The sequence below is a fragment of the Cheilinus undulatus genome, linkage group 19, assembly GCF_018320785.1.
Source record: "Cheilinus undulatus linkage group 19, ASM1832078v1, whole genome shotgun sequence".
NCBI classification, from domain to species: Eukaryota; Metazoa; Chordata; class Actinopteri; order Labriformes; family Labridae; genus Cheilinus; species Cheilinus undulatus.
In genome coordinates, this window is record NC_054883.1 from 18,344,302 (window position 1) to 18,365,431 (window position 21,130).

At 39.8% G+C, this 21,130-nt stretch overlaps 1 protein-coding gene across 1 annotated transcript in view; it reads right to left on the reverse strand.

Annotated features, from left to right (window-relative positions):
- Window positions 1-258: 258 nt before the first annotated feature.
- The window catches only part of vopp1 (VOPP1 WW domain binding protein), a 44,005-nt gene continuing 23,133 nt past the window's right edge, over window positions 259-21,130 (reverse strand). The window contains exons 2-5 of the mRNA XM_041814455.1: window positions 13,858-13,916; window positions 5,651-5,728; window positions 3,015-3,148; window positions 259-1,301 (exon numbers count right to left, since the gene is read on the reverse strand). Of these exons, the coding sequence (XP_041670389.1) occupies window positions 1,096-1,301; window positions 3,015-3,148; window positions 5,651-5,728; window positions 13,858-13,916 (477 nt within the window). The 3' untranslated portion in view covers window positions 259-1,095. The remainder of the gene's footprint in view (window positions 1,302-3,014; window positions 3,149-5,650; window positions 5,729-13,857; window positions 13,917-21,130) is intronic.

The window sequence follows — 21,130 nt, forward strand, 5'->3', positions numbered from 1 at the left end:
CATTCAAACTCCACACGGAAAGGCCCTGTCTGACCAAGATTTAAACCAGGAACCTTCTTACTGTTGTGAGGTGGAGAAACAGCTGCTGTGCCACCAGGCGACCCATGATGCATGATGTAAAAGATCATAGCTTAAATAACATGTCATCTCAAATGTGAGATTCTCGTGCATCACATGGAAGTATCACCAAAGGCTATGTTTTCATTTTTATTGTCACAGCTTAGCAGCAGCATGAAAATCATAAAGTCAAGCACCGCAAAGAGTTGGCATATTTTATTCAAACTTGATTTGCATACAGTCAGCCTCTGCTCCGTCTCGGCGTCACACAGTTCATGTCTGACTCATCTTATGGTGAACATTGCCTCTAGCAGGAGAACAAGCCTGTGACTACTGGTACAGCTCATTATGTCATTACATAACTGGACTACACATACTGTTATAAAAAATTCATCAAGAACTCATCATTTAGTTAAGAGCCCATCTTGCAGTAAAATGCTGGATAGAAAATCAGTCTGTGAAGTTGGTTTTGAGGACTGTGTGTTTGGAGATGGTGCTATTTGAAGTGTCTTTACCAATGTTTTGTAATTTCTAGATGTTTGGTTAAGAAGGATTAAAAAACCTGTCCATTCTGACAGAAAAACCCAGCATTTTACTACATTATGAGCTGATTCTCTGCTCCATTCTGCACAGTTTTAGCTTTAGTCGGGGTGGAGGGGACTGGTGAAACGTGAATCCAAATCCTTCCACTACATAGGTCCATTCTTGTAAGTCCTTACATGAAAATACTGGCACAGTCACTGTACACAAGGATCCACACTAATGAAGATAAATGAAGCACTTCAGACGAAGCAGTGTGTGAGTGAATGAGGGTATTTCTGTGCATTTTGATTCTAGTTACTGTGCGTCTTTTGGTCTTATCCACAAGACAAGACTCTGTGTTTCAAAGTCTCAGGTCCACAAACGGCTCACTTGCAAATACTCGGCAAGCTTTCCTCTTCCTCATCGTCTTCTCCACCTCGTGAATATTCAGGCTCCACCTGCCTCCTTTCTTCTCTTCCATAGTCAAGTCCCGTTTTATAGGATGTCTCGTATAAGTTACTTCTTGTCGCTGTTTTGAAATATTTGTTCATAGGATGGAGGCGGGTGGTTGCAGTATGACGGAGGTGGAGGGTAGGATGCCATCATCATATGTGCAGAACCAGGCTGTGCTGGGTATGCAGGGTGTGTCATGGGAACGCCCGGGTCACCGCCTGTCATCCCGTTGACCCCAAAGCCTTGCATACTTCCTGGCTGCTGAGAAACTGGAAGGAAAAGAAAACAAATCATCTCAATTCTACTTTATCATTTATTTCACTGTATCTTTTAAAGTTTATTTTTGTGAATTTTTAAGCTTTTATTATAGAGATGGGACAGCTTTCCAAGAACTGTGGTTAATCAGTTAACTCATGATTTAACAGGGGGGGGGGGGAATTACTTTTTCACATGGGTAGGTTTGGATTTTTTTCTCTTAATAAATAAAATCATCATTTAGAATCTGCATTTTCTATTTACTTGAGTTGTCTTTGTGAGATATTAAAATTGGTTTGATGAGTGAAACATTTAAGGCTGATGAATATGCAAAAAATCAGGAATCAGGAAGGGGGGCAAATATGTTTTCAAGACACTGTAAATATTAAATTCTAGCAATTCTGATGCCCATAATGAGCAAATGTTTGCATGGTCCAGTACAGGACAGATGGGTTAAAAATGAGCTACAGTTTTGATCATTTATGTACCAACTCTCTCTTATCAAATAGCCTTTAACCTGAATACCAGAAACACTCATTATTATGAACATTATTAAATAATGCTGCTTGTTAAAATAGAGTGGCTGGTAAAAATGTTTGTGGCTGGTCAATTTTTAATCCAGTGGCAGGTGGAAAAAAAAAGTTAAAGTCCAACCCTGTAATATGATTTCAATCCCCGTCTGTCCATACTGACTTCTCTCTCACAGTGTGTGCACTCAGGGCATGACCCACCATTGAACTGTGCAGCATGAGCACAGGAATTGTGCACAATGGTCGTTTGTCATTAATGTTTCATTTGTGCTGACATTTCACCACTGCTGTTACAGTCAGCATGAAATCGTACATGTACACCCGACTTATTTTGCCCCCATTCATTCTTATCCCCAGCAGCTTTACTGCACGCAGCATGTCGAGTTATTAAACCCATGTGAGAGAACTACTGAAATGATGTTTAGCCTGTACCTACATAAGAGAAAGGCATGTGAGTTCTGATGTATCTGAATGCCTGAAACAGATTGTTAATGCATGAACAACCTCACTTATCCATTAGCTAATTGTCTACACACTTGTCATAATTACATGTCTTATTTAGTTATCTTTTAAAGACTTAATTCTTGGACCAATCCAAAGCCTGTGAAGGACTTGTGTGGAGTCATATTCTCACATCAGGACGTCAGTTATGATTAAAGTCAGCAGCCTCTGAAAGAGACTTTTTTTGGAGTTCATCAGCGGGGGAAACCAATGACGATGACCTCTCCTGGGACTCCTCTCTAGTCTTCCTGCAGAATTTGGTCCTACATGGAGGTTATTGTCAGAGTTCTTCATTTTCTGCTTGGCTGACTCACAGAGTTAAATCCCATTTATTTCATATTATCAGCTGCTCTACTTTCCTCTAGAATCCAGAGTTTAAAATGAAGGATTCCTTTAAGACTACAATGGCGATCACAATGAACAGGATTAGTCTGGGAAATGACTGGAAAGTTACAATATAACTCCGGGCACTTTCACCCCTTACTTCTAGTATTTTACACCCAAAAATGTCTTCTTTCCACATTTTTTCAGTTTATAAATGTGCACGTCTTTAATTTCAACTCATGTCAAAGATGTGCTTACTCAACAGCAGTAAACTAAAGGTTTTAATGTGATGTGTATTTTATATTTTTCCTTTTTTTATTCAACATGTAATCTCATTGTTATGTTTGCATTGTCATTGGAGTGTTCATGTACCCGGTGTGGTGACAGGGTGCCTGGTGAAGGAGACGTTGAAGGCGGGCTCGTCCCTCAGAGGAGACGGATACATCCTTCTGCGGATAAAGAAGCCGGCACCACAGCAGAACAATACTCCCATCATCAGCAGCACCCTGAGTGAAGAAAATAATGCAGTTTAGAACTTTTAACAAACCCAATGTCATCCACCAAGGACTATTTTAGTCATCTGAGGGCCTCAGGCAAAGGCCAATATGAGGCCCCTCCACATTAAGCTATAAGCAATCATAGCAAATAAGTAAGTTACTCTGAAAAATCTCTTTTCTGGTAGTCAAAAAGGTACAGGACAAACCCAGATATGAAGTATAAAAATCAGCACCCATCAGCTCTCAGAAGAGCATAACTCAAAACTCACCACATTTAAATATTTTACACAGTTGAAATATTTTATGAACTTTTATTTATAAACTGCATGCAATTAACCACACAATGATACAACAATCCATTGCTCAAAGGTCACATATAATGCAAAAATCCCTTTTTCAGGATTTTCTAACAAAAATCTGTGTCCATGGCCTGTCACCAATCCCCCCAAGAATCAGAAAAATCCATTCCCTTCCGCCCCTTCTTTCTCCACGTTTCAGAAAATGTGTGCAAGCCGTTCTCAGATTTTCCCCTCATGATGTCATGTGGGGAGTTAGCCCCGTCCCCAGGTTCAGTTGCCCCCCCCTCACTTAGAAGAAAGCTCCTACCTCCTCTCCTGATCCTCCTCTCAGCTGGCAGCTGGGTGAAGGATCAGGAGAGCCACATCCATTAAGCCACATCCATTTCCTTAGAAGGGCGGAGTCAGACAACTCATTAACATTTAAAGCCACAGACACAGAAACAGCTCGTTCTGAGCAGGGCTGAAACAGAGGGGATTTTAGACATGCAAAAATCCAAAACAAAGTGTTTCTTTTTTCTGAAAAAAAAAAAAAAAATCACAGGCATGTTTTCGGGACCTAACAAAGTTAATTGTCTTAAAGGAGTAAAATATTTTTTTGTCCTGTGTCTTTGTTTAATGTGCTGTTCAGTCAAACATCCGGAAAATTGAAAAATCCAAATTTTCATTACATAAATTTTGTTTGTTTGTTTGTTTTCTGGAATTTAGATTAATATTTCTCATTTGGGGTCCTGCTGCTGACCAGCTACAGCTGACATCCACTGGTCTGTAGGGATCTACCTCACTATAATTTTCTTGACATGAAGACACTTTGAGGGATTTGGACTTTGCTAATGAGGTCAGAGACCACTTTTAGGGATAATCAAAATATATCTTTGTGTTATTTCATTCACTCTTGTTCCCTTATTTAAAATCCATGCCCTTAAAATGCATGTCTTAGTCTGTTGCAGTAGCTCTCAACTGGTGGGTCAGAACCCAAAAGTGGGTCACAAAGCTTTTTCAGTGGGTCGCAGATGTGTGCCTGGGAAAAATAAATAGACCAAATTGTCTATGAGATGCAATAAAACATGCATGATTTGTCCTAGGGCCGAGCTCTAGTAGTTTTTTAATAAATCCATCTGATTGACCAAAAAGATCTCCAAAATCTGGGTCGCAATTCTCCTTGAGGAGTTGATGGTCGGTCCCTTGACTCAACCTGTTGAGAACCACTGGTCTATTGAAAGTAATGTTATAATAAGTCATACTTGATGCACACTTATAATAACGATTGAAGCAGGAGGTTAAACTGCCATGTAGGTCTGGCAGCAGCAGAAAGACTCCAATAAGAAAGAAGGATGGAGGAAAAAAACAAGCCTAAACTTATTTTAATTCAACGGTAGTATCTCTTAGCTGTCTGAAGACTTTTTTAAGTGTTAGCTTTAACTATGCAGGCATACAAAGGTACCACCATGACCTGTCACAACACAGTCACACTATGATGAACAAGGCAGCCAAAGACAATGTTGTTTTGTCAGATAATTCTTCACCTTTTTCGCTTTAAGCCCGTTATCTCACAGAATTACGCAGCTCAGTGAAATCTGTTCTCCCTGAGGTGACATGTCAGCACAAAGGAGATTTTTAATTGTTTGAAAAATCTGCCTTGTTCTTTATTCTAGTGCATCTTTAGGTCATTTTGGTCGTTTTTTGTTGAATGCAGCACTGAACGATGGCTAAAACAATCCTCTCTGACCCTCGTAGGGATGAGAAAGGTTTCCAAAGCCATGTCGTTCTCTCCTCTCTTCATGGCAGAAAAAAATTCAAAAGTCTGATTTGTTTTAGGGATTCATGCTGCAAAATGTTTTGTTCTCATGAGTGCAACAACTTGTGTAATTGGTTGTTCAGAAACAGTGAGTCATTTCTGTTTTTGTTGCATTGGTTCAGCAAAACTTGTTAATATTCAGCCTTTCAGCAACATCAGAAGAGACAGAATTTATGCACTTAATAATCTCATCTTTGGTTGCACAAAGTTTGCTGAAATGACTGCCTTTTCTTGGAACTGAGTCTGGACTTTCCATAGACAGACCAGTAGCACCCACAACTTCAGTTTCAGAGCATTTATTTGCAAGGTTACAAAAGCTAATTCCTTGATTCCTCAATAGTATCTGTAAGATTATTTTCAAACAGTTCTGTGTATGCAATAATTTCCCAATTCTACAGGAGATGAGACTAGACTCACCAGAAGTACCATAGTCTCTGGATGGACAGGGCTCTGACACAGCAGCGAGTCCCACAGCAGTCCTCATAGGATCGACATCTGTAAGAAAAAGGAGAACAGCAAGCCTCAATTATCATTAGACACAAAACAAAGATTAACATGCAGCAGCTAGACCTGTTGAGTAGTTAAGCAGTTTTCTAAGATGCACTAATGTAAGGAGAGTAAACACTTCAGAAGGAAGTGGCCAACTGAAGCTCTTATTCCCTTCATTTCAGACCTAGAGGGTCTAACTGAGACAGTTTCCTCTCTGCAAACTCCCTTTAAAAATCTCATTTGGATGCATTCAGGTCAGTGTGGTTGGCATTCAACTTTGGCACCTTTTATGAAAATGTAAAATGCTGAAAACCCAGGGTGGTAGCTGATGTTTACAGCCACCAAGTTCAGTTATAAGACTAAGTTTAGCTAATTTCAGTCAGAGTTATGAGCAGTTTCACTGTGCATTTGTAGATTTTATTAGAAATTTAACAGAGTGATGTGCACTTTTCATACTCCATTGAGTCTGCCACCCTACATCTAACACCTGTGGCAAGGTGGGGTCTCCTTTAGCAAGGATGAGGCAGCCAGGAAAACTCAAAGCCAGGAAATGCACCAACCTAACCTTCAACCCATTTGGTTCCAGGCAGGACCTGACTAACTTGGTTGACGACTTCACTCATGGTGCAAATGTGTCTCACACCACTGTACAACATGCAGCATCTAGACTAGAGACCTGGATTTCTGATCATTAACCCCCGCTTCGGCAGCATATGCCATCCACCCCCACCTGCATCCACATCAGGTGTGCCCAATCCCACCTGCATCCCTGGCAATCCATATTAAATACTCAGAATGGCTGATAGTGTGTTTGATTAAAGGCAATATTGATATGTTCACTTAAGCACTGCTCTGGTCAAGTTTCCTCTCTGAATGAAGGAAAACTCTAAGAAAACAACTACAACATGGATGGAAAGTTTTGTTTTTCCCCTAATAACTGCATAACTGCTCAGCATCTCTGTGCACCAGTGCCTGTGTGTGGTGGTAGGCCAACAATGCAACAAGGGGAGCGTTAAAGCTGTGCCTTTTGACTTATTTAAAAGTTTTAGTGCATGCACTGTTTTATGGGGCTTTAACAAAGTATCACATGGTTAAATTACTGTAGTATGCCAGCCATGCGAAGACAGAACCATATTCAAACATGTTTACGCAGCACCGGCTGACAAAAATTCTGCCCAAATAAAATAGCAGTGGACGGAGCTTAGATCAATTGACTTCTGATTCTTTGGGGGATTGTGGACAGGTCAGGGGCACATCTTTTTTGCTTGAAAAGCCTGATAAAGTGTACTTTGCATAATATGTGACCTTTGAGTTAACATCAGAGGAAAAGTAGCCCACTGTAATGAAGTGAGTAGTTGGCTGTTTGGCTGACAGTCAACACTTATGGAAAGTTTCTACCAGAGTTTATACTGTAAAGGAAAACAAAGTTAGTGGTACTAAAACTCAGTAGAGTCGAGCCAACTTGAGCCGATACCACGTATGGAAATGCACCAATAGTTTCATAAAGCAGACCCCCGGGCCCCCAGAGACAATGGTCCCTCATCCCTGATCTAGTTTTGAAATGCCAGGCAGCACTGTGAGTCTGAGGTATGCGCTGTCAAGCTGGCTCTCCACAGTCATCTATCACAACACACACTTTAGCCTGTTATTATTTCCTCTGTATTAATGCAGGTTTCCTGCTGCTCTCCATAGACTGATCAATCACAGTTGGCCCCTGTTCAGAGCATCTGGCTCTCCGGCTACCGGGCCTGCCATTTAAAACAAATTTTTTTGTTTACGAAGCAGAAATGGGGATTAATGGCAGCATTACAATACACCTCTGTGCTGCTCCAAGGCTTGTTATAGTGGGGGAAATGTCAGGGTGCTGTAATGAGGCTCTCTGTCCTCCAATAAAACTGTATAACAGAAGACAGGAGGTAATTCTCTGCTACTGGAGACGATACAGGGTCCTTTTGTTCTGTCTTCAGTACTTTTTAAACTGTTGACCAGTACTGAAAGCTCAATGTTGTTCTTTTTTTAACAGAGAATGGCTGTATAACAGAAAAGTCTATAGTTGTGATTAACCTGCAGAGAATGAACACCAACTTTAAAGGTTCCCTATGCAGTTCTGCAAGCCTCTTCTAGCTTTTTATATTTTAGATTTACAGCACATAACGTCACCATTTGTTCTGTCCTGGAGGTAACTTTGACTTCATACTTCCTAACAGCCAGAAAAAGCAGAAAAGTGATCATCATGAATCTATGGGTGCAGTTATAAACTACACTTCCACCACCTCATTTCAGAATACATTCCATATTAGCCATGTGTGGAACTAGTGTAGCCTGTTACCTGAACTAAATAGCTGCTTTGTTGTGCTTTTATACTGCTTCCTGTCATGTTTATCATTATGTGCTTAGAGTAGTAATTTGATCACACCAAGAGGTGTGATCGCCTCCCCTCTCCTGTGTGTTGCTGACTCCTCTTTTTCAATGTTTGGCTGAATCTCAATCTCCTCCCTAAACCCTGAACCTACAACACACCATACCATGGTGTGTTTAAAGACAATTAGACTTCTGACAATTCAAAGACGGAGTTAACTTATTATGTGTTCAAAGTCACATGGAGAAAATTGGAATTTTAGTTTATGGCAAAAAATCAGAATAAATACAGTCCTTTGAAGGAGAAATGTTTTTATTATTGACAATCTTAAACAGATATAAAGCATGAGTTCAGTTAAAAAAACATACTGCCTCATTATTCCACCCTAAATGCACCAATATTCCAAGTAATATTACTAATATTATCAATAAAGAGTTGAAAAATTAAGTTCCATTAATACGAGTATTAAAAGTCACATTTTTTCCCCCTTATAGATTAATATTGGCCTCAAAGGTCCCCAAACATGCCTGTGAAGTTTGTAGCTGAATATACACTCCAGTATTGGATTTTTGCACGTCTAAAAAACCGTCTAATTCAGCCCTGATCAGAACAAGCTGTTTTTGTGTCTGTGGCTTTAAATGTTAATGAGCTGTCTGACCCAGCCCCTGACTCTGCCCATCTCAGGAAATGGATGTGGCTTAATGGATATGGCTCTCCTAATCCTCTTCTCAGCTGGCAGCTGAGAGGAGGATCAGGAGAGGAGGGCAGAGCTTTCTTCCAAGAGGGGAGGGCCAACTGCACCTTAGAGCAGGGCTAACTCCCCACATGACATCATGAGGGGAAACTCTGAGAACGGCAGGTTCCAGCACACATTTTCTGAAAGGTGGTGAAAGAGGTGGGGAGGGAATGGATTTTTCTGATTCTTGGGGGGATTGTGGACAGACCAGTGTCACATATTTTGTTAGAAAAGCCTGAAAAGTGTATTTTGCATAATATGTTACCTTTAACCTCCTAAGACCCTGCATGCACATATGAGGACATTACATTTCAGGGTTTCCTCCAGGATTTTTTTAAACTGTGGGGGAGGGCTTTGCCTGGATCCATTCATACAATAAAATTTACATTTTTAACATCTGAAAAAAAAAAAAAAAAAAAAAACAATTCTGAAGGCATGGCGGCTTTTATTTTGGCGTAGCAGTGCGCCAGAAATCAATTACATGTAACGGAAACCCTGTTCAGGATGCCCACTGAAGTTTAAGTAAATTACATGAGATTCTTGGAGAATTTGCTTATTGGCTATTTTAGGGAATTTGTTTGAAAATTCTCAGGTATTTTCATGGAGATTTTGCAGATATTTTGGAGAGTTTTGCTGAAAGTTTTGGGTAATTAGCTTTGTAATTTTTCCCTTTGGATGTTTGTTGAAATTTTGAAAATTCTTGAGAATTTTCATGGAAATTTAATGACATTTGGAAACGGGAATGGGGTCCTTTGAAATTTTCAAGAATTTTAATGGAAGTTTCTGGGAATTTGTTTGGATGTATCTGACATTTTATAGAATTTTGGGGAACGCATTTATTTTTTTTTTGGAAGGTGCTTAGAAATTTTATGGGGGATTTTTGGATTTGCTTTCAATTTTTTTGGAATATACATGGAATTTTGGGAGTAGGTTTGAAATGTTTAGGCTTTTGATAACGTTTCAATGAAACATTTGAGGACTGCTCAAAGAAATGTTTTGGTACTTTGTACGGAAACATTCTTTTAACATTATTTAAGAATTTTTACACAAAATGTAGATGATTTCTTGGAAAATTTACAGCATTTGTCTGGATTTGAGGGAGGAAACTTTTCAAGCAATGCCTACTTAAAGACAAGGTTGGTGTTGTAATTTATTAGGTCCTACTTATCCCAAATAAGTGGGAGAAACTTAAAATTAATTCCAAACAAAAGATCAGATATCAGGAGCTTAATACAAATCAATGATCCTCTTCCCAAAAGTCTATGATCCAATGTATGGTATTATTTTCTTCAGTTTATTTTAGATTACTACATGCAGGCCATTCGTTGTACAAAAGGAGTGTTCATCTAATTTCTACAGTTTGGCTAATTTTCAAGAGACAAAATATGATGTAACTAAAAGTAAAGACTAAAATGTAAGAACTACCAACTAAAACTGGACTAAAATGTCTTTAGCGTTTTTTAGCGTTTTTGTGGACTAAAACCAAAACTATGAAAAGTGAGTGGGACTTAAATGTGACTAAAACCAAAACTATTTTTGTCTAAAGACTAGAACTAAGACTAAGTCTAAAAACAGCTGCAGAAATTAACACTGAAAATACTAACTTATTAACAGGTCTATTTGAGGACAAGTTTGTGTTTACTTTTATATTTCTTCATTTATTTTAATCTTTTATTCATGTTAATCTTTTGATTTTATCTTTGAATGTTCTTAATGTTCTGTTTTAAACTCTGTGAAGCACTTTGAATTGCTGCGTATGAATGGTGCTCTATAAATAAAACCTTTTTGCCTTGCTGTGCCAATCCATGAGATTATCTCTGAATAATTGCATTAGTTAATATCCTTTATACTGGATGTATGGCTAAGAATACATGAACAAATTTAGAACAGCCTTATCTTGGCTCCACCAGATCCTGATCTCAGATTAGTCATAATTATGCAATGAGGAAGTCACAATTATGAGATTCTTTCTCTGATGAATGAAACGTACCTCCATACACTGAGCTACAGAGCTGTCACAGAACAAAACAGATAAATGCTTATGCAACATGAAAAGCAATGTTTTGACACTCATAAAACTTCATTTTGTCATTTTTAGATTGTGGAGGGATCAGACAAATGTTCATTATGCTCTTGGATAAATACACAGGACAAAAATGTTCTGTATTTGATCAGAAATCAAAGCATCCTGTGCTAAAGCTCTGTGCAAATTATCATCATAGTTGAGGTGCCAAGTCAACACTTTAAGATGCATTAAAACTATATTATGAACCAGTCCAACTATCTTTATCTTCAGCTACACCCTGAAAAATAAAGCCTTTAATTCTGGCACCTGATGCCCTTGCTCTGTAATTGCCTCAACAACCAGGATTTATTGGGCTATTACCCTATACTATCAGAAGGAATGTATTAGAGTCTTGACTTTACCACTAAATCTGCAGTTTCTCCTTTAGAAACAGAGGAAAATGTGCCTAAATGTTAAACAGACGATAATTTAATCAATCATGAAAATTACTTTGTGACCACAGACCCACAGAGGGCTACACTGATGAATGAACCTGACAGGATTCGCCGTTGCAGTTTTATTACTAGACTTGTAGCAACAAGGCCAATTCTGCATACAATTTGAGTGTTCATTAAGTCGTTCGCAGATTTTTTCCTTGCTGTATTTGAGTCCCTTTATTCTACAATTATGTTGTAGCAAAATATCTAATAGAGGAGAACTGAGGGCCACTAAGGCTGCAACTAGGACAGTTATAATCATGTCTGCTCTGTAAGGTAGAATAAATGACAGTGTAAATATTCACCCCCTTTAAAGTGACTGGCCTAATTCAACAGAGGTCTAGTCAATTGGTGCTAGTAGTCTCACAGCTTGTGAAATGGGGGTCACCTGTGTCTGGAAGCTCCAGTCACTGGTTACTCAGTATTCCTGGCTACCATAACACCATGAAGACAAAAAAACACTCGAAGCAACTCAGAGAAAAGATGATTGAAAAGTACAAGTCAAGGGAAAGATGCAAAAAAATTCCAAGGCTCTGAACATCGCCTAGTGTTCAGTTAAATCCATCACCAAGAAATGGAAGGAATATGCAACATGTGTAAATCTGACAAGATCAGGCCGTCCTCACAAACTGAATGAGCGTGCAAGAAGGACACTAGTGAGAGAGGCCACAAAGACACCTATGACTACTCTGAAGGAGTTACAAGCGTCACCAGCAACTGTTGCCCAGGTTCTTCACCAGTCAAAGTTTTATAGGAAAGGCATGTGGGACAATCAACTGGTAAACACCAAACACTACAAGTCCTTACAAACACACCATTCCTACTGTGAAGCATGGTGGTGGCAGCATCATGCTGTGGGGATGCTTCTCGGCAGCCAGCCCTGGAGGGTTTGTAAAGGTAGGGGGTAAAATGAATTTTATTCAGTTTGCAAGAGAACTTAGAATTATTCTGCAGCAAGACAATGACCCGAAGCATACCCAAGTGGTTTAAAGACAACAAGGTGGATGTACTGGAGTGGACAATAGAGAATTTGTGGCCGGACTTGAAAGGGCTGTTCATAACTTTTCCCTGTGCAACCTGATTGAGACCTATCCACACAGACTCAGGGAGTTGATATTTATGCAGTTACTCATTTTAAATTAAATTTGTCTATTCAATGGACATTGCTTTGTAAAAATCAGTTTTCACTTTGATATTAAAGAGTTTTTTTTTGTCAAAAAAGCCAAATTAAATTGAGCATGATCAATTTATAAAATCAATATAAGGATAAAACATCCAAGGGGTGAATACTTTTTATATGCATTGTAAATGAACTCTACAAATAAGGATAATCCCATTCATCCAACTGTGTCTAGGTTTCAACTCTGATCACAAAATTTTGTTCCTATATGGTATCGGTTGTTCTCATATGACTTTGTCCTCTAAGGATGGATAAATAGGACCACAAAAATAGTAACACTGGGAGACAGAGATAGAGGATGAGGGATTGGGAATTTCTCTCATGAGACATAAACAGCACGCCTTAAATCCTCCTATTAGAGCTTTTTATTCAGCCACAGGCAAAGAAACACACGGAAGAGGCTAAGATAGAAAAAGTGATGTGAGGATTCTCACTGGAAGTGGCTGAACCCTGATAAGAATGTTTACTGTTGAAATTGAGGCAAGGCAGGGTCATTTTATTATCAGTATTTAATATGAAGTGTGACTGCTACAAAGTCACCTTCAAGGAAGTAGAGGAGATATACGTGCTTTAAATCAGTTACAATGATATGGTTTCACTTAGCAGACACTTCAGTCTAAACAGACAAACATCCCAAGCAAGCATCGAACCCTGAGAGACAGTGCAGAGAGGTGATGCACACTGTGGGAGACTTAGAAAACATGTTCCTGTCTCTTAATTTATAGCATCTTGAAATAGAAAAAATGGAAAATTAACTGGAATCCTGGCGTTGTTACAACTGCAAAGACAGATGGAGATACAAGCAGAGAGAAGGAGAGCTCAGAAGGCTTTTTTCCCTCACAGTTGTTCTTCATTACCTTTCACTCCACTAACACTCTGTGTTTCCCTCACTTCCTCCCTCTCATCACCACTTAAAAACTGAATGGATGGAGGATGAGACCGTGGGAGTCGACTCTTCTCAGTGAAACCATCTGCTCTTATCTGAACTGTGAGAAGCAGATTAACAAACTCAGCTGAACTGTTTCAAATATGCACAATGTGGGCATGTTTGTGATATCCACAGACAGAAGTCTCAGCCCAAATATAGAGACAATTTTAAACTGAACACAACTCTTAAAATTGAGGGTTTGCACAGCTTAAACATTTTTATTTTTATCTGAAATGAAAGATGCTGTTATAGCAGACAATAGGCTTTCCTAGAGCTCTAGAATATCCTTTTTTGATGATCATACCCAATTTATGTAGAGGACACCTGCTGTCTGTAGGTCACTGATCAATCTGAAAGATGACAATGGAAATAAGTCAAACATGTTTCACTTCTTTAGTTGCACTGCAGAGTGGAGCACTGTTGTACTTACATGAAGTAGATGGGGTATCCACCTTCAAAATACCAGCAGTACTTTTTGGCTTCTACACACTGTAAAAAAGAGACGGAAGAAAACTGTCATTCATACTGAGAGAAATAATGCATGCACAATAGTCCTGGAAAAACTGAGACATAGCACCTCTTTCAGTCTAAGGCATCTTTGAAAAAGTTAGAATATAATGAAAAGTTCATTTTCCACTGAATACTGTAAAAACGTGAAGTTAAGAGCTCTAATCTGATTATTAACTTCCTGAGTCACTCTTGTTCACAACCACAATCATGAGGAAGACTACTGACTGGACAGTTGTCCAGAACAGTGGTTCTCAACTTGGGGGTCACAAGACACTGACTGGGGGTCACCTCATGCCTTAGAAAAACTAAGAAAATTCTTAAATTACACATTTGCCACTTTACACAAATTTTTGTCAATTTAAACCCTTTCCACTGCTTTTCTTCTGCCTTTTTTTTTGCAACTTCTAAACCAATTCTTGCCACTTTCCATCTATCGCTGCCTCTGTTGACCCATGATTGCCTCTATTAACCACTTTTCTACCACTTTTTACCACTTTTTTCGCCCACTTTTGCCCATTTTAACCACATTTCACTATTTGTTCTACCCATTTTTGCCAGTTTAACACGTCTGCCAATTTCTGCCTAAATTTCTGCAGCAGATAACCCATTTATGCCATTTTGAATTATTTTTTTCATCCCATTTCACAGAATTTTCCATCCATTTTTACCACTTTAATCTCATATTGGCCACTTTTTAGTCCCATTTCACCACTTGTTGAGCCTGTTTTTGCCACTTAAACCCCTTTTAACCCATTTTTGCTTATTTTTTGACACTTTAACTAATTTTTGCCACTTCTAACCCATTTCTGCTACTTTCAAAATCCCATTTCACCACCCTATTTTGCCATTTTTAACCCATTTTAATTCTGTTTTTATGAAAAGGAGTTTACATTTTCAAGAAGGCTATTTACTGTGGTACCAAAAAAAAAAATGTTTCTTTGATACGAGTTGTTATTATTCAGGTTAAAAATAAAATATGGATATCACAGCTTAACTTTCCAATTGTCCATGATTTTGCTGACCTCCATGGGCCCCCAGTTTGGCTGGGCCCCAGAGAGCTCTCCCATTTATCCCTCCTGGGCAGCCTTATCTGCACATAACTATTCTTGATTGTGCATTGCTATGTTCAACCATATCCGGTTACAGTGGGGGTCCAAAGTCTCTGGCTCTTTTACTTTGGGGGTTGTAGGCAGAAAAGCTTGAGAACCACTAGTCCAGAGGACAATCACTGACACCCTTCACAAGGAGGGTAAGATGGTTGTTTCTGAAAGAGCTGGCTGTTCTCAGAGAATGTATCAAAGAAAATTTATGGAAAGCTGACTGGAGGGAAAAGGTGTGGTAAGAAAAGGAGCACAAGCAACAGGGATGAGCTCAGCTTTTAGAGGATTGTCAAACAAAGTGATTCAAGAACTTTGTCGTTTTCCCTCCTGAAAGTCCGGGGGACTCTGTTTGGTTTAGAGCTCAACTTCCAACGTTGTTGCACTTTACCGTGGTTTAGTTCACATTCACATTACCCTTGGTCAAATGAACCAAACCCTCTGGATTTGTGGGGCGCTGTCATCCCAAATAAAGAGCTGTGAAGAAGAAATGGAGACACAGAAGAAGATGAAAAACGGAAATCCATCTCCTTCCGCCAGTCTTTTTTACCAAATAAACAATGAAACAGCACTGATTTTATGCTGTCTTGTGGTTTCTGCTTTTACTTTGGGTATTCTGAGCAGGCAGCGAGGCAGCTAGCTGTCCAGCATGTCTTATTTACATGAGACAAACAAACCGAAGGAAAAGGCAAGCCAACATGTGAGCGAGAGACTATGACGTGTTGCTATGGTAACACAGACGTTGAGCAAGGTACTGACATGTATTTGAGCATATTAATAAATCGGTAAATCATTACACTTCGTGCCTTTACCTGTCTTTGGTTCACAGTTGGACTGCTTTGTTTTCACACCTCAAACAAACCACACCAGAGTTTGTTTGGAAGCGAACCAAGACCCCCGTTTTTAAGCAGACCAGAGTCCACTTGTTTGGTCTGCACCAGAGTTCGTGTGAGCTTTCACACAACTCCAAATGAACCAGACTATCTGGGAAAACGGACCAGAGTTCATTTAACACGGACAAAACAGCTCTGGTGTGAATGCGCCCTTAGTGTCGAGCCTCTACTGAACCATCCATGTCTCACCTGAGCTAAGGCAAAAAGACCTGGGCTGTTAAAGTGAGCTTTGATTTGATAATCTAATAGTTTTACCTTCAAAAAACTTATTTGTGAGAAAAAAAACTGCATACATTTCACAAATTCAGTCAAAAGCTTACAGTAGCACCACCTTTCCACCACATACACGTTAAAAACAAGGCTTGAAATATTTAAAGATCCATTTCAGGCTAATTTTAAACTAATCTACAGAGATGCAGAGCAGCACACTGGAGGATCCCCTGCATACTTATTCTTACATTTCTTGCTTCAGCTCACAGAGCACAGAGCCCTGCTGCTGGAGCAGTGGCGACTGGAGAGCGCCTTTAATTAACTGCCTTTGAAATGATCTCCTTCTGTGAAAATACAGCCTGCTTTGTAGTGCCATACAGAGGATTTTCAGCTTTATCACTCCGCGCCCTGCAAAGAAGCAGCACGGGATAGGCTGAGCTTGTTGAGAAGAAAGAGAGGGAGGGTGAGATAGCAGAGAATAGGGAGCCGGATAGAGGCGGATGGAGGAGAGCGTGCTAAATGAAGTGTATCATACTGCAGGGACAGGCCTTGCCTCAGGGTGGCAGGCAGCAAACACGGCATCACTTTCTATTGAAGAGCAGACATCTTCACAAAGATCAGCTCAGCTGGATTCTCAATGCTAATAGAGACAGGCGTTTTTTTGGATTCGGTTATGAAATTGTTGTGACGTTCACTCATATTCTGCTGGGATACTAAAACTCTCCATAGATATATAAAAAAACAGATTTAAAGGTAGAGACAGTAAAGGTGTGACATTTCGGAGGGTACATTTGGTGTTTAATCTGAAGCAATCATTCAGTCTTCTATTTCATGGTAAAATGCTAGTCTGCCATGTTAAATCTGATTCCCTTTGGGATTGGATTGACAATGGGTATTGCTTGCTGTTATATGCTTCAGGGTTTAGCTGCATAATTGTAGGTTTATTTTTGAAAGGAAAAAGGATTGCATTTTAGAATTGCACTCTTTATTTGCACTGGTTTTGTAATAAGCAAAAAAAACTTGCAAAAAGTCCCAGTTTTAGAGTACTCCATGGTTCATACTGGTGCTTGACATCCTTGAAAAAGTTTGTATTTTGATGTTGTTTCCAAGGTTTGTAATGTGCAATGTAAGTTGTTTATGTTAAAGTGAACACAGATTTCTACAAAGTAATCTTGAGTCAAAAAAAGAAAATATGTTGTGTTAATAAGTGTCTGCAGTAATATTCACCCCCTTTAAAGTGACTGGCATCATTTGAATGAGGTCCAACATATTGGTGCTAATAGTCTCACAGTTAGTGAAACAGAGATCACCTGAGTGCAGTCAGTGTGTCTCAATTGATTGTAGGATAAAGACACCTGTGTCTATATGCTCCATTCACTGGTTAATCAATATTTCTGGCTACCATTACACTATGAGGACAAAAGAACACTCCTGAGCATCTCAGAGAAAAGATGACTGAAAAGTACAAGTCCCTGGATGAATACAAAAAAATTAGTTCAGTTCAGAGTTCAGTTAAATCCACCATCAAGAAATGGAGGGAATACGGCACATGTGTAAATCTGCCGAGATAAGGTCATCCTCACAAACTGAATGACCGTGCAAAAAGGAGAGTAGTGAGAAAGGCCACCAAGACACCTATGACTACTCTGAAGAAGTTACAAGGTTATGCAGCTGGGATGGGAGAGACTGCATAGACACAGCTGTTGCCCAGGTTCTTCACCAGCCAAAGCTTTATGGAAGGGTTGTACAGAGAAAACCACTCAAAATTTAAACCGGACTAGAGCTTGTGAAACGCCATGTGGGAGACTCCATAGTCAAAATGAAGAAAGTTCTTCGGTCTGAAAAGACCAAAATGGTGCTTTTTGGCCATCAGACAAAACGTTATATTTGCACACATCACCACAAACAAACCATCCCCACTGTGAAGCATGGTGGTGGCAGCACCATGCTCAGGGTCCAAAACTAACTTTTTCACTTACCAGCCAGGCTGGCTGCTGCGCGAGGAGTGGGCTGCCTGTCAGTGCTTTGGGACAGGGAGGGGCCCACGGCAGCACCCGCTGCTCAAGAGGCGCTACAATGATACGTGCCTTCATGTCAGAGTCTTCCAAAGTCTCCAGTAACACCAGAAAAAGTCACTAGATTTGTCGCTAGTCGCTTTTTTGAAAAAGAGTCACTAGAGGGGTCTGAAAACTTGCTAAATATAGCAACAAAGTCGCTAAGTTGGCAACACTGCAAACCAGCTATCCACCTCGGCGCGCTGTGAATGACATCATGACTGACGCACTTACGTGACCAAAGATCGTCTCAGCCTGAAATACACGTTACTCTGCCAGGAAACCAGCCGATACCAGTATCGTTGTCCAGTAACAAAAAAATGAATTTTTCACTGGTAAAAAAAATAACTCACCAGAGTGGCGAGTGGTCTTAAAAATTTACCAGCCAGAGACAAAATCTACCCGTAATTGGCGAGTGGCGAGTGTTTGTTTTGGGCCCTGACCATGCTGTAGGGATGCTTCTCAGCAGCCAGCCCTAAAAGGCTTGTAAAGGTAGAGGGTAAAATAAATGCAGAAAAATACTGAAAACCCTGGAGGATAACCTTATTCAATCTGCAAGAAAACTACGGCTTGGTAGATTTACTTTCCAGTAAGGCTGCATTCACACTGCAGTTAAAAGTGACCTGAATCCGATTGGTTTGCTCACACGTGCCTCATATCTGTTTTTTTCTTTTTTTTTGACAGTGTAAACAGCGCAAGTCACATTGAATTTGACCTTGTCAAAGGCAGATTAAGACATGACTGATTTATAAAATAAATAAAGGTTAACACACAAGAGGGTGAACACTTTTTATAGGCTATGTCATGCTTAAATAATGAGAATTCTAAATGTGGAGCAGTATCCACAATGTTTTATGAGTGTAAGTAGTTAGGCTTGGTCTCAGACACTCATTATTGGTGCATCACTAATGTCAATTTCATGTTATTGTTGTCAACACTGAAACAGAGATCAGCTATCTTTGTGTTGCAGTTCTGTATTAATGTGTTCCTCCATGCTGTCTGCTGAGCCCAGATTGATTTGACCTCTTTATTATCCTGCTACTGAAACCATGTCATTGAAAATAGAAATAAATTCAATCATAACCATGTCTCTGAGCTGTCCATGGCTAACATCCATAAATCTGGGGCTCTGCATACAAACCAGCTGCAGTTAGAAGTGAAATATGCTCAGAGTCATAGAGCAGCACAACATAAATACTATTTGATAATTCATAACACAAAACATGATGGTTGAAGCATTATTTAATGCCTAAAGTGAGGATCAAAAACTCACGAAAGGAGAAGAACTGGGGAAAGACGAAAGGGGTGGATGATGAGAGAAGAGCTGACAGCAAGGTGAATGAAGAGCTGAGTGGAAGAGAAGGAAAGAGTCAGAAAATGTTGCAGAAATTGATAAATATGGAGAACATGTCTGCCTTAAAAGCAGCAATTCTCTCGATAAGTTTGCTCTCTGATCCAGTCTAAGAAGTACCTTTACATTCTTTTTGTCAGTTTTCTTTTGTGTGATTTTGAAATACTCCATCAGTATAAACCTTTATGTTTTTCTCCATCTTGCAAAACAATGTAGACTCAAAGGCAGTGAAGCAGCTCTTACAGTGCATTTAGAAATGTTTCAGACCCCCCTCACTTTATTCAGTTTTTTATGTTGCATCCTGATGCTTTAATCATTGCTGCAAGGCACAGATCTGGGGAGAGCGACAAAAAAATTCTGGTGCACTGAAGGTTCCCAAGAGCACAGTGGCCTACTGTACATAGTTCTCAGATGAAAAAAGTTTAGCTAGACCAGGAATCTTCCAAGAGCTGGTCAAGCTGACAAACTGGGAATCGGGGGACAAGGGCCCTAGTAAGAGAGGTGACCAAGAACCTGATGGCCACTCTGACTGAGCTCTAGAGATCCTGTGTGATCTTGGAGCAGGCCTAGCGCTCAAGCATGGTTTCTCTGCATTCACACTGACCAAACGAACCAGACTTCAGGCTCAAACATACTCCCAGGCTCCTAGTGTGAAAACCCTCTGAGTGCATACTAGTACTGCTGCCAAGGTTAGATATGGCTGAAAGCAGGTGCTCTGAAGAAATGGGACTAATACCTTTCTAAAGGGGATATTTCAGTATTTTTGAGGTTGGGTTGTATAGGGTACTTGGCGTTAACCTCTGGAGATTTTAGTGTGTGATGTCCCTTATAAGGAGAGTGTACTGGGGTCCTGGAAGGAAGCTAGGCTATAAATCGCTGTAGACTGGTTAAGTTGCTCAGCGTAATGTAGCAAAAGTTAGGTTAAAGTTTTTTATTTACCCCCTGAAAACCTCTGTGTTTCTGCACTATTTTGCAATGCAACTTTTGGGTAATTGTTCTTCTGTCTCCTGGTCAGCTGTTTTGGTCTACAGGCTCCAACAGAGACAACAACAACCTAAAAAAACTAAAAATTAGATTTTGCTGCGTTACAGTACAATTACATGCTGATTATTGTTGATATGAGAGGATACTTCCAGAGCGCACAGAGGAACAACTGATGGAGACTCAGACTGAACAAAGAGAGAGGAAAGAAACTTTAGTGGAGACTGGTGAGCAGGAGAGATCCCAAGTTACCTGGTGGAGTAGATGTGCCAACTGACTGCTACTGCTGTAAGGAGCACTTAATTCCAACCCTTCTTCAGGACATTTCTGTTCAGAGGATAGCGACTAACAAACACCTGCAGGCTGCATCACTCCCCGTTCATAATTGGATAAAGAGCTGAAAGGAAATTTGTCATCACCAATAGGTGATAATTAGACAGGCCACAGTGACATTGTGTCAGCTTTTGAAGTGGAAAAATTAGCTGAAATAAATAGTTTTAGCTTTGTTGTTGTTGTCTCTGTCTAAAGCTGGGCATACACTGTGCTATTTTTATCCAATTCAGCCACGAATTTTGAGTCGCACGACTCACTTTGAAGTCAGGCCAAC